The 15,207-nt window shown below is 30.2% G+C and overlaps 1 protein-coding gene across 1 annotated transcript; it reads right to left on the reverse strand.

Annotated features, from left to right (window-relative positions):
* Window positions 1–10,475: 10,475 nt before the first annotated feature.
* On the reverse strand, window positions 10,476–13,836 carry LOC18050971. Its single transcript, XM_006446405.2, has 6 exons — window positions 13,709–13,836; window positions 12,732–13,001; window positions 12,507–12,613; window positions 12,238–12,370; window positions 11,945–12,139; window positions 10,476–10,994 (listed from the first exon to the last, which is right to left on the reverse strand). The coding sequence occupies exons 2-6, from the start codon at window positions 12,984–12,986 to the stop codon at window positions 10,710–10,712; spliced, it is 975 nt and encodes a 324-aa protein (XP_006446468.1). The 5' UTR covers window positions 12,987–13,001; window positions 13,709–13,836; the 3' UTR covers window positions 10,476–10,709.
* Window positions 13,837–15,207: the final 1,371 nt, after the last annotated feature.

A 15,207-nucleotide genomic window follows, 5' to 3' on the forward strand; every position in this document is an offset into this window, starting at 1 on the left:
ATACACATGAAATATAAAAAAAATAAATAAACAAGACCCAACCTGACACATACCAGAGTGATCTAATTTCCTTCACTATTGGTTTTGATATCTACCATAGGACAACATTTACAGTGTTTGTGCGTATATATATATATTTAAGTCGTTTAAGTTAGCTAGGTTTCAAATAACTTTTTAATGACAAAAATAAACTCAAAACAGGAAGTGCGTAAGATAGGACAAGAAGTTTGCTTTTCATTCCTTGATCTCTGGGATTCGAGTGTATCAATATCTAAAGTAAAATTTATTGTATTTATTTTCAAGATTTTTTTTAAAAAAATCATGTTAGTGTTAAAATACAATTATACCTTTATGAATCTAGGTTATGTAATAGTTCTTTAATTTTAAATTTTTGCCAATAAAGTACACTTTTACCCTCGTGAATCTAAAATTAACGGTAACAGAAATGATACTAAGGGTATTTTAATGTACTTTTAAGAATGTAGGACTAAAAGAGCTTTCATCCTAAATCGTAGTATATACTTAGGTCAGTGTTAGTTAGAGCCTGAGATTTGTGGTCAAAATGAAATTTACTTGAAATTTCATTAGATATCACTATCACAATACTTTTGACACCAACTCTTTAGTTAAAATGTACAATACTATATATTACTTATATGTCTATAAGGTAATTTATGATTAAAGACAAAATAATATTCACAATTAGTATATTTTGTGATACGCATGTCATGTGATATGTCATTCATCATGCTGGTTAATAATTTTTTCACAAATATTATGCAAGTTAATTGAATTATATGATCATCATCTGATGAATGTCCATCATGTGAATAAAATTTTAAAATATCTAATACTACTCTTTATAAAATTTCATTCCACATTGTTATTTTTAAAATTTATAATTAAGCTAGTAGTTAACACAATCAGTCAATTACATCTTTCTTTAGTTTATTAACCATCTTTGAACCAACTTGCTTTAATAGAAAATTAATATAACTTTTTTAACCATTGTGATATAAAAGGACCAAATTGACTGCATGGAGGTTTTGCCAGCATTTTGTCACGGACCGCTCAAATTTGCCACAACAAAGCCTAATTCCGTGCGCACAGATACGTTTAGTAAAAGTTTGCCTAGACGAAGAGTGCGTTTAGAAACGAGATGTGCTTAACACTAAAGGCATGATGCGCTTAGAAGTGGAATGCACTTAGAAATGGGCCGCCAACACAATTAGCCAACCATGATGTGCTTAGCGATCATCCAAGCCTAACCCGAATTCTAGAATTTTCTATAATTGTAAATATCCTAGAGTTTTTTAGAATTGAGCATTTAAGTTCAAGAGATATATATGCAAGTTGCATGGAACTTTCAAGAACCTAGCATCCAACATCTATAAATTGGGGTGAGCCCCTCATTTGCTCAACAACCACTCTACACACCACACACACAAACATTCTCGTTCACGCTATCAAGTGGTCTTGTAAATTATTTTTGTGTAATAAAATATATTTTGGTCATATTGCTCTCTTCTCTCTAGCAGTTTCCGCAAAACATTCTTGGTTGGCTAGTTGAAAAGTTTGAAAAAGTTTACTTAGTGATTTGTGTGTTAGAAGTTGTCTAAGTACCGCACGGGTTTACTGCAAAACTCTCATCCCGTGAAAGTTTGCTACCTTGAAGTCTCGAAGTTTTTGTCCACTCCACGTGCCAATTAATTGAAAGTGTTTATTGACTTCTGCCACGGCTTTCTTCACAGCAACCAAACTATCAGAAATAGCAGTGGATTTTTTTAACTATATTCATCTACATTCAGCAAGCCAACTTTCTTGAAAGGTTGACAAATAACCATGCATTTGTCAAGATGGGTTGTGATACTATATGAAGAAATAACCAGAATACTTTATTCTTTTCATTGAGGAAGTGTTTGATATACATACAATATTTGGGCATAGAGTTTTGGCGGAGATTCTAGCTAAAAAGAAATTAATAAAGGTCTAGCGGCTAACGATCAGTAAGGTTCTTATTATTTTTCCTTGTAATATAAGATTGGATTTGTCTCAAACAATTTAGGAATTGGTGTCGGACAAATGTTCTCTCCAATTATATCGCTGGTCTGGACGGAGAATTCCAAGCACGGAGAAAATTAGTTGGTTCTGCTATTTGATCCCTAGTTTTAATTAGCTTCACTTGATTGAGTTGACTTGGATATTATACTGCATGTTGATTGAAGATTTTCTTAACAACATAGAGAAAATATGTTAAAGATAAATAAAACATTGTTTTTCAGAAACCCTCACAGGAAATAAGGATCTTATTGTAATAAATGATTGAATATGTAGCATGATCTATCTAATTATAATAGAGTAAATGGGAAAAGAGAATCCATGCACCTAATAAAAGAGAATCAAATATCATAACAAATATATAATTTTAATTAGAGAAATTATCAGTCATATACCCTTAAATGACACTTCTATCAAATGTGTGTGAACACTTTTCAAGTGTACCACTCGTATACCCTAAGTTGACAAAACATCTTTGCCATCCACCAATCCGTTAACTTCCGTTTGCAAGCACTGACATCATAAGGGTAATCTAGTCTTTTAAGATTGACGAAACTTTGATTATAAAAAACGACATGTCATCCTATTTACTTAGTAAAAAATGACATGTCATATGATATATATTGATAAAAATGACATGTCATCCTATTTATCGGATAATTGTTAATAATTGCTAAAAAAAACTAATTTACAACCGAATCTACTCCTCCAAAATTTAACCTAAATTTTTGGAGATCTACTCCTCTAAGCTCCAATTGGAAATTTTTATGGTATAATATGTATAATTATAAATAATATGCTGTTAATATTTTTTTATGGTATAATATGGATAATTGTTAATAATATGTACCATTAATAATTCAATTTTTTTATCAAAAAAATATATTGTTAATAACAAAATAAAAAAAATTGTGTATTGAAAATTTACGTTAATTTTTGGGGTAAATTTATCTTTTTACCTCATTTTGAGTTTCAAGGGCAAAATAGTCAATTTGCCATAATTATGTTAACTTTCTGACGGAAGTTAACGGATTGGTGGATGGTAGAAGTGTTTTGTCAACTTAGGGTATACGAGTGATACACTTGAAAAATGTTCACACACGTTTGATACATGTGTCATTTAAGGGTATATGACTGATAATTTCCCTTCTAATTATAAATACTACTTGAAAAAGTGAAATACTTCATAAAATAATTAAGCTCCAATTTTGTCTTTCATCAAATAATCTTAGTTGATGATATTCTTGATGGGCATATACAAGAATCGTGGGATATTATACTCTTATACAAACTTATATAATATAAAAATTTATGTACCACAAATTCATTGGTTAGATGAAAATATAAATAATAAAAATAATTTGGTGTTCCTAGAGTATCACTCCTTAATTATTCATTATTTGTCATGTATATATACTATTTACAAATTATTATGATTGGTTGAAACACATACATGCAAGCTTTTAATGGGAAAGAAACAACGTTCCACAACCCAAGACTTTTCTTAAAAGGAAATCATGCAAATGTACAAGTACTTCATCCAACCAATTTAATCATTCCACGTCTATTGTACAAAATAAGTTTTATAAAAATTTGTAGCTATATTGTTATTGATTAATTAATGATACTCATTAATTTGAATAGGTCATTTTTACTTTTTTTTTTCTACTTACATTTCAAACATAAATTTTGAATCGTTTATCATTTACAATTTTTTATAATATTTATCATTTACAATCTAATTGTAAATATCCAAATTAAGACGATAAATAATTTTGCAGTTGCTTGTTTTGTATACATAGTTGTATTTATTATTTCTATTGTTTCATTTCTATTTTAGTTTCCTTTGGAGCTTATATAAAGGCCCTCATATTGTAAACGTTATTATAATTAAGAGTGAAATATAAATTTTTTTTTCAGTTTCTTACACGACATCAGAGATAGATGACATCTTTAACATCTCACAAAAGAGAGAAATATAATACCTTGCATTAATTAATACCTTCTCTCACAAATTAAAGGGAGAGGACGAAGAAGAGTTGATGTCTTGATATATATATACGAGGAACTTTTTGTTGATCAAAAGACGGGTAATTTTTAAAAACCTCCCCTGAGGTTTGGGTTTGTTGCAAGTAGATGGCGAGAATTTGTTTATTTGTAAAAAAACCTCCTACCATCAGTTAATTTTAATATTGACCGTTAGTTGACTGTGCAAAGACAATATTACCCTTAATAACGATTTGTAGACGGAAATAACTAAAAAAAATTAAAATTGTTGGCTATTTTACTCTCTTTAAATTATTGATATTTTCTTAAAGTTCCTACAAGAAAGATAAAATTAAAAAATTCTCTTTAAATTATTAATATTTTCTTAAAGTTCCTATAAAAAAGATAAAATTAAAAATTTGAAAATGAAATAGTTATAATCTTTACCTATGATATTGTAAATCTTTGGAATTGACAAGGATAAAATTGTCAAAAAATAGGGTTTGTGCTTTTCGCGCTAACAATTTTAATTTTTTTTAGTTATTTCCGTCTACAAACTGTTGTTAAGGGTAATATTGTCTTTGCACAGTCAACTAACGGTCAATGTTAAAGTTAACTGACGGTATGGGGTTTTTTACAAATAAACAAATTCTCGCCATCTACTTGCAACAAGCCCAAACCTCAAGGGAGGTTTTTAAAAATTACCCATCAAAAGACCCACTTGAGAAATTAAGAGTACATTAATTAATGATGGAGATTGATAACCTATGAAATTAATGATTTTATTATTATTAATTTTTAGCTGATGACAATGCAAATCGCTCCCCACTCATAATGGAATCAAGGGTTTTGATATTTATCTCAATATAATTATGACAATTAGCACTAACGAGTAAAGAATAAAGATGCAATTATTCACTATTTTTAAGATTCATTTCCCGTTGGAAACAAATTCACTTACAAATAGAAAAGTAATTACTGTGATTAAAACAAATTCAGCAAACCATATTACCAAGCAATTAAAACTAGGTGTGAAAGGTATATATGCACATATACAAACGCGAACGAGAGCAACCATCCATCAAGCAAAGTGAGTGTAGGGAAAGATTAATGAAAAAGTTCTTTTTTTAAAAAAAAAAAAAAGAAGCAAAAACACAACATCTACATTGTAATCATCATCTCTTCAATAATCATTCAAAAATTAACAATTAAAGCAATCTCATAAAACAGTTTCCAAAGAAGAATCCTGCAAGAGAGAAGGATTTGAATCTGTTTGGTTCGGTCTTGATGATTCAAAACTAACATGATCACTCAACTCAATTCTAATATCACTTAACTCAATACCTTCTGTTGGCACGCCCTCTCTTAGCTCCACATCAATATCACTGAAACGGCTACTCTCTTCACCAAATCTCCGAGAATTAGCCGTTGATCTACAAATCGGACAATTGGGGTTCGTCTTCATTCATGTTTGTATAGTTGCAAGAACATTTAGAGCAGGGCTTATTAGAAATAATGCTGGCGGTGCTATGGTTGAAAGGAGCAGCATTGGAAGCACAAGCATGTCGAGAGACGATGTAGAGAAGCTTCCTTGCTATGAGTATTTAGCAAAGAGCAAAGGACATGCTTGTGCTTCCAATGCTGCTCCTTTCAACCATAGCACCGCCAGCATTATTTCTAATAAGCCCTGCTCTAAATGTTCTTGCAACTATACAAACATGAATGAAGATCAATGCTCCAATTCCCAGAAACAAGAATATCACTGAAATGATAATAGCCATTACCATAACCTTGGATGCAAGATTCCAATCTATATTGCTCATTACCCGCTTTCTTTAATTCCCCTTAACAACCATGTCTACAAGAACCAAACTCATGAAGCCAAAACAACACAAGATACTTGCAAAAGAGTTGAACTCAGAGAAATGAAGATTTGAAGAAGATGAAAACATGTAACTATAGAAAAAGAGGTGGGATACTTATTTCTTATAGAGACAAAGAAACTTTTAGGATTTATATTCAGCATAAAGTATATTTTTAATATGTTTAATGAGGATTAGTTGATGTGCAAGCTAATTGTCTATAATGGAGTGGGTAGTGATAAGCCAAGGAGGCTAGGACACAATAATTGAAAAAAAAATAATTTATTTATAGAAACTCAAACTTTTCTTTTTAACTTATTTCTTTGTTCTTTTCTTGGTTTACTTGTTATAAACAACAATTACAAGAATTTTCTCTTTGATAATTATTCTAATAGGATTGATACGGCGTCCTATTGAAAAAGGCAAGCGTTTTTCTATCATATTCGGGATTCAACCTTTGTTCATGCCTAGAGCAGCCTTGAATAGAGAATTATTTGTTGAGATTCTTGATCTTTGTCTTCACTTAAGAAAAATAATCTGTGTTCTTATCTTTTACGGTTTAATATTTAATAGCCAGAAAAAGAAGTTGACTTTTCCCCCCCTTCTTTCGGTTTTGGGTTTTTGAAAATATTTTAAATATTTTTATGTTAAAGCATAAAAGTAGACTGTTTAACAAAGTATTTCGTTTATAATATAATCATGATACGCTTACAAAGTTTATATTACCCATCTTTAAAAGTCAAGCCTGCCTTGAGTAAAAATTAATTGACTTTATTATTTCATCATTATTGGTTAATGTGATAATAATAATATTATAATTATTCTCATCTTTTATTAATGACAGCATCTACTGTCATTTGGGATACAAATTTTGTATTCTAATATTGTAAGTCTAGCATTATTATATATATATAATTATCAGCCATATACCCTTAAGTTGTCATTCTATCAAAAATACCACAACACTATTAAGTTATATCAATCATTCACCCTAAATTTACAATCTATATCATTTATTCACCAAATTGTTAGCTTTCATTAGAAAGTAATGACTTTACAAGGGTAATTATATACATATAACATGCTAAATAAAAAAGAAAGCATCAATCATTCACTTTAAGTTTATCATGTTATAAAAAATATTACAAATTTCTAAATTTGTTGAAATTTTCACCCTAAATTTGTAATTTATATAAACCATCGATCAAAATATTGACTACAAAATAAAATACAAGTTTAAAGTATAAAAATAAAAATATATTTTTATGAGCATTATTTAATTAAATACACTTAAAACTCTATTTTTCCTTAATTAAAAAAAAGAGTTAATTTGTCTTCTCAATTTATCTTCACCAATGTACATAATCACACTAAATCCACAAATTACCCTAAATCCTAATTCATAAACACCCAATCAATCCAATCCTTAACTCGATCTTATAATTAAGAAAAGCTAAATTTTATTTTATTATTTGTGGTACAAAGTTAAAAATACCCTTGAATTCAAGGGTAAAATGACGATTTTACTTAAATTGTATTAAATATTTTAACGACGTTAAAGTTTTGGTGGACGATTGCCACGAACTACAAACTTAGGATGGAAAATCAAACAAATTCAAACTTTGTATTATTTTTTATAAGAACATAAATTTAGAGTATATAATTGTTAAGTGGGTTTCCTATGTCTTTTTACATTAAATTGAGTTTCAATTGTAAAATGGTCAATTTACTATAATTCTTTTAATTTCTAATGGAAGCTAACATTTCAGTGGATCAATTATACATATTATAAATTTAGAATGGATAAATAATAAAATTTGAAAGTGTTATAAATTTTTTTTATAACAATACAATATAAGCGTTCGTAACTGATAATTTCCCTATATATTACTGATATCCCATCTTAACTAATCAATTGATAAATCCATGAGCAGAACCATACACTAGCGAAATGCTCAGTTTTACTATATAATAAATATATCAAAAAGAAAGAAAGAAAAAAAAAACTCTTGGCTCTTGCACTATATATAAAATTTCTTCTTAATATATTTTGAACTTGCTCACCTAAATTAAATTCCTGACCACGTCCTTGATGTGTCCATTTTATTTTGTTAGTAGTAATTTTGAAAAACTAATATAAACCTTTTTTACGGCAGTAAATTAATTCTCTCTAAATATGAAATTTTAGCTATATGGCCGTAATTATATATCAAGAGCCAAAAATATATAAAAAGATAAAAAATTCTTTTTGTATAATATCCTTCTTAAAAAGAGGGAAAAAAAAAAAAAAGGTGTACTTGATTAAAACTGATTCGATTGTGTTATCAAGTTAAGCAATTTAAATTAGCCTATGCGGTGCCACAATGTAGAAGGAGAAGGAAAGAAAGTCGAATTTCTCTTTCGAAAAAGTTCAAAGTTAGTCCAAGAGTTGGTCACCCACCCACCAATCTGGACTTTTCATGACAGCTCAGAGCTTTGAGATGCAAGGCATTTCAATTTAATTTGCATCACAGTTGCTTCTCATTACTAGCTAATTTAAAAATGTAGGTGAATATGTTTATTTAATCAAAGGCAGGCCGGTATTATTTCAAAAATAATCAGTCAATCGGTCGGCCAACAAAGTCAATAATGCTAGGAGTTGAGTTACATTTATCAATTTGTATCTGAATTTGCACATAAAAAAAACATGTGACATTCATTAATAATTGTTGCAGAAATAACATTTAAAATAAGAGTAATATTATTATACTTAAAACATTGGAATTTTATGTTTATAATCCAAATGTGCCATATCATGATCCTCTTACAGAAATTGGTGGCTCTATATTTGAAAACAGTAAAATTTTGGATAAATTAATGACATTTTCATTTTAAAAATATATATTAATCAAGTATTAATTAATTAATTGAATTATAATTTAACACATTTTTCCCTAGTCGAGACAGAAAAAATATATTATTTAACAAAAGTTTTAGTTTATCAAAATTCTATTATAATTGATCTAGTTAAGTAGCTCGATTTATGTGGCACGACATGAACATATAAAAGTGGAAAAGAATATTGAATTTCTCTTGAATAAAGTTAGGATACCATTATTTGATTCATAATTTAAGTATCAATTAATGCGGCATTTATCAATTGAATGATAAAATAAAATAATAAATAATTTTTCATTCATCATTCAATAAATAAACGAGACATAATATTGAAAATCAAATTAAAACTTAAATATTTGAATCTCTGCAGTTATTCTAAAGATTTGAGGATGTTGCGTCAACCACCGGTTTGGACTGTTTCATGATAGCTCAGGGCTTCGTATACACAATAATTCATGTAGTGATTAATATTATTTAACATCCCATTTTATATGTTAGTCCTCTTCGGATCTTACATTTGTTGCCTTCACAATCCGTAGCTAAATAAAATGTCTTATAATGAAAGGCTACTGTTGGGCTGCTTATAAAATAATCTCCTACTATGCTGAACATATAATTAGTTGAACCCCCAAAAGCAGGACCAAAAAAAAAAAAAAAATGCTAAGTACATATTTAGTTAATTAATTGTACTACTGAGAGTGTGTGAGTTATGATAAGTTTCATATCACAAATATGATGAATATTGTATTACATTCACACAAACTTGCTGAAATAATATTTCTTGTTGCAAGATAAAATCATAAAAGTACCATACGTAGATAGATGATCATGCGAGACGAAAAAAAATCTTATATTAGTAAACACGTGATTGATATTAATTATGGTTATATAATATATTAAAGCTTTGATTTTTTTTTAAAAAATTTATGAACTAATTACATATAATTGTCTTTTTATTAAAATAATAAGATTATAATATAAAATTTAAAAGTGTTTTAGTTATGTGGTAAAGTATTTTATAAGCTACTTTTAAAAGCAACCCCTTATAGCTTTTGAAAGCTATTGCCAAAATAAAGAAAACGATAGAATAAACAAACTTAAAAAAATTTATTCAATAATTTTTTTATTCAAAGAAATTACAAAATAAAATATTTATGAAACCGTACTCCTAAATATGATGGTAGTTCAGCCATTTTAAAAATGAATAAATGAAGTTCATTACTTTTAAAAATAATTCTAATAATCCCACCATATGAACACTTATCTATTAAATAATAAGTTTTCTAACTTGAAAAATTATTTAACTATCATTTAATACATAAATGTCACATCAATAAAAACTAAAATCACAACCTAAATATTAGAATACATAGCCTTGTTTTACTATTGTCTAACAATTCTTCATGACCATCATTATATGTTATTAACAGTTTGCTATTATCGATCTCAGTCACATGATGTGAGTCACATCATTCGCATTCTCTATTTTTCTGTGCCGTCATAAACTTCACCTTTACCTCATAGTTTCGTTATTACTTCACAATCACCACATTCAACCCACTCATTTACTAAAGGTACAACCACTTCTTTGATCTGAGCATGTGAGTGGTGCAAGAAACATTGTCAAGGTTCCGCAACTACTAAAACATCCACAAAATTCGGAGACCAGCATTGAATCGTATGCAAAGAATATCATAGGATTCCAGCTCAAATGATTGCTAAGCACCAATTCCAGACATCTCAATGTTTTCACAGAATTTACAAGATGGGAAATCAAGCACAAAAGGAATTTTCTAGACCGTGCTCACTAAAGCTCATATATGAGGTTAAATAAAAGGTATTACTCACTAAAGCTCATATGTGGTGAACAAAGATATTACTCACTAAAACCAGGCAAGCACAAGCATGCGCTATTTAACTTTTGTGTCAGGAACCTATAACAAGGCCCTCCCGAGCAATATTTGTCACGCGAAGTACAGCTTGTGCACTTAAAGGAGAGAGTTTTGATTGACAAAAGTTCTCCCAAGAATCCATCTCTGGGCTATCAGATACTGTTGCAGGAGCAGAGTCGTGCGATTTCTCGTATACACTCTGCAGCTCCAAAAGAAGTGTTCGAGCAGCCTCCCTGGACTCGGGAAGCTGATCACTGAGTTGGGATGAAGCTACTTGGATCAGTTTGTCAATGCCATATTCTTTAATACCTTCAACACCCTGTTGACATCAATATAACATAAGACATGGGAAACAAAAAGATGCCAATGTTCAGTAATAATTGACTAAACAATAGGAGGAAGGAGGCACGAGGATCATAACACATGGTGTAAGGATTATAAATGATAAAATATGAGACTTCTAGTAACAAATGCAAGGTTATGAACCAATCACAATATCATAAAGAACAAAGGTCACAGAATGACAGGCACAGAAAATAACCTAGCATCTCTTAACTTTCTATCTGCTCATCCCAATATCATATGTCTGTGTGTTTGTGGGAGATAGAGAGTTTTTATTGATGTACATATAAAAGTAGATAAAAGCTGGTACAGAAGGGGGCTGCTTCAAAACTTATATGCTACCACAAACAATATGGTGATTACAACAAACACAGATAAGAGGATCCCAAGCAGCTGAACAAGAGTGTGATAAAAGTAGATAAAAGCTGGTACAGAAGGGGGCCGCTTCAAAACTTATATGCTACCACAAACAATATGGTGATTACAACACACACAGATAAGAGGATCCCAAGCAGCTGAACAAGAGTATGATAGCATCCACATACCACCTCTAGCATACATATAATAATTTTAATTTGAATACACAGAAAAGCTAAATTCACTATTAGAAGGTGACTACCAGCATCAATGAACATTTCAGATAAAGTATAACCAATAATCTAAACACAAGTCAATAACAGGCTCTTATCACGGCTACAACATACAGTTTCTATCGTTTCCCAAGCCTCAACTTGGGCTGGAAAGAAATAAAGCTGATGAGTAAATTACTTCGCACCCAAGGCTTCTAATAAGTATTCCCTTTGGTTTTATCATAGCTATAAACAAAGTAGAGCATAACAACAAACACTCATTCACACAGGCAAAGTGCATAAGCTTTTCAATAAACAAGAAGAATAAAGATGGACTGTGTAAAAATTTTTGCCTTACCAGTCGTGGCACGCTTCGAGAAAAGCACATTGACGCCTTTGCTCTGATTCGAGGATTCCGATTTTTCAGATATGGTTGAAGTTTTGGTAACAACAATATAGGGGAAACCCAAGTAGTCATTGCTACTAAAGCTTTTTCAGCTGCCTCACAAACAAAGCGTTTGTCTTGTGAAGACTTGAGAAGAAGCTGAACAAGCTGTACCATCACAATTCCATCAGATTGGAATAAATAGCAATCAGCCTATTAGCAAAGGGGCTAAATATCAGAAGTAACTGTTAAGAAATTTGAAGTACCAGAGGGTCCAATAAATCAATCATACGGTCATTATACGCACTGAATATGTCCGCAGCTGTCATAATTGCAGTTTTACAAACAGCGCTTCTTGGATTTTTCAGGGATTTTACTACAAGTGGGATCACATCTCCCCTGTTGATAAAAATATTGTGCCAATAATTAGAACAGTAAAACAATATCTTCAAAAGCATCAATCAACCAAATTAAATAATAAAAAGCTAAATCACATGGTTTTTTCAATCACATCATGTAAAGTTTTCAGACTTACAAAATATCAAGCATGGCCTCTTTGTGAAAAATTGATAATCGGCGTACATTATTGAGTGCTTCACAAACCACAACCCAATCTTTAGAATCCAGTCCAGCTATGAGTGTCTGAATATGTCACAAACTGTTAAAATTCAAAATCATCTAACAACAGAAGTTTCCAGACCAATACGTATAAGTACAGGGCAATACCCTTAACAAAAACAGAAAGCATCAATCCCTGTACCTTTAGACTTGTATCAATGTCCTCCACATCAATTAAGTTCTCAGAATCAATGTATTCCACTTCTGAATTAGCAATTCCCGGTCCAGCATTCCCAGTTTGATTTCCATTCACATGAGTTGAGACCAAGGAGACGTCAACATTTTCATTAGCACTTCCAACAAAGGGTTTAGCAAAACTCCCTTTACTGGAGCTCTCATTCTTTCTATCAGAAGAAGGCAGCGTATTGAGATCTCTAAGGGCAGTCTCTGACATCATTACTACGTTTACAGTCTAAACAGAAAGAAAGCCACATCAAAAACTGTCTTCTCAACAAAATAACTAGCGCATAGGCAGAAAGAAAGACCGTAACATATCAAACTAAATTAACGAGAATATCTAACTTCAGTTTACCAAGTAAAAAGGTGAAGCAGAATAACTACTCAGAGAAATTTTGAAAACAGCAACAATACACAATCAAATTTATCCAGTACTGATAGTACCTAAAGCCATGAAGCATTTGACAAGATTATCATATATAGTAATCACAATGTGCTTCATTTATAAGACACAAGTGACACCAATGCTTTTAACAACTTAGTCAATAATCAATTTGAACTGAATCTCACAAATTCAATCACTAAATTCATAGATCAAAACAATGACAATTCATTCCATTCAAAAATTATTTTCACAAGACATGAGCTGTAATCACAAAAGAGTGTCAATCTAGCCCTAAATAAGAGCATCAAAACCTAGCTAAAAAACAATTCGTTTCAATGAACATTGCCGAGTAAGCGCAAAAAAAGACGCAAATAGAGATCTCATAACACCGAAATACAAACACAACACAAAATTAAAACAAGATCTCGCCTCAAAACTGCGTCGCAGATCGTAATTTCTCCGCCAAAAATAAAGCATTTCAAATGACTAGTTCAAAAAGAAAAATACGACTAATAATAATCAGAAATTGAATTTTAATAGAGCTTGAGATAGAGTACCAGACAAAGTGATCGACGAATTACTCAGTCTCCACTGCACTGACTCACTGAGTCTTCTTTCACAGTGAAAATGAGAAGACTAATTCTATTCATTCATATATAAAATAATACAAACGTTCAAGGAATATTAATTTAAAAAAAAAATTAAGAAAATGGTAACTGCCGAGTAAAATAAAACGACGCTGTTTTTCTGGGTGGCGTATATCCGACCTGGGCCGGCAACCACGGGATCGCCCTCAACAGTGCATGTGACTCGCCAGCGACTGAAATTAATGTTTGTTTATTAATGTAACGGCCCCTGATTTTGGGTTGAAATATCGAAACTGCCACTCTTTTGGAATATTCTCCCTTCATTTTGAACTGACGCTCCAACACTGTGATAGCGAAATTCTTTGAAATGATGTTTTATCATTTGATAAGGATTAATTAATCACTTTGATTGATTGATCGATTAATACTAATTATCTATTTACTATAATTAATTTATTAATTAAGTGGGTGAGAAACCGTAGTGTTAAAAATGTTACGGGTTTTGTGATGTAGCATGCCTAATCGGCTGCAACCGCCCAATTATTGCATGTGTGTACGTAAGAATAGCCAAATTGGGAACGTCTACTCGTCTAGGTGGATTATTTTTAGATAATGATTGGTTTATATGTTAAATAAAATCTTAATTACGTTTATTTATCATTGGGATTAGTTGTCCGGTAATTGACACTCCAAAATACTTAAAGGACATGAGTTTGAGCATTAAGCGGGGTTTATACTAATTATATCGTAATATATTGGTGAATTGATATAAATGCATATATCTAGAATTTTAGTAGATTTTTATATTATAATATTGGAACAATTTAAAAATAAATAAAATTTTCGAATAGATAAACTTGTGTAAAAATAGAGCCCCCTTGATTTAAAAATTGGTTGATTCTCACGTTCCTTCCCAAACTCTGAGGGAAAGAATTCAATCTCCATTAGTAATAATTTATTAGTAGATTATCTTTTACCCAGAGTATTTTCGTTTGATTTTAAATAAATACGCCATTTTTATGTTGATTAAGAATTTACTTGTTTTGTTTTTCATTGAATGCCAAATATGATTTAATTTCAGCTTTTCTAGTATGATTTAATTTTAACTTTAATTTGTTTTTAAGTTTGTATTTTTTTTTTATTTTTTAACTTAGTATTGAAAAATTGGTACAAATAATAAATAGATTTAAGTGAAATATTTTGACTCATCATTAAACATTAATTTCCATGATAAACCATAGTATTTTACTTTAAAATAATTTTATGCTCTTGCCGATATTATTTGTAAAGATAACATGTCAAAGATAATATTTTTCAAATATTTTATTATGATGTTAAAAAAAATAAAAACAAACATATTATTTAAATTTATATCGATTTCATTTTCAAATTTTTGATGAAAAAATGATCGTCACCTAAAAATGATTCTAACCGATTTTAATTGTTATCTTAATAAAATTGAAATGTAA

The sequence above is a fragment of the Citrus clementina genome, unplaced genomic scaffold (assembly GCF_000493195.1).
Source record: "Citrus clementina cultivar Clemenules unplaced genomic scaffold, Citrus_clementina_v1.0 scaffold_2, whole genome shotgun sequence".
In the NCBI taxonomy this organism is placed as follows: Eukaryota; Viridiplantae; Streptophyta; class Magnoliopsida; order Sapindales; family Rutaceae; genus Citrus; species Citrus x clementina.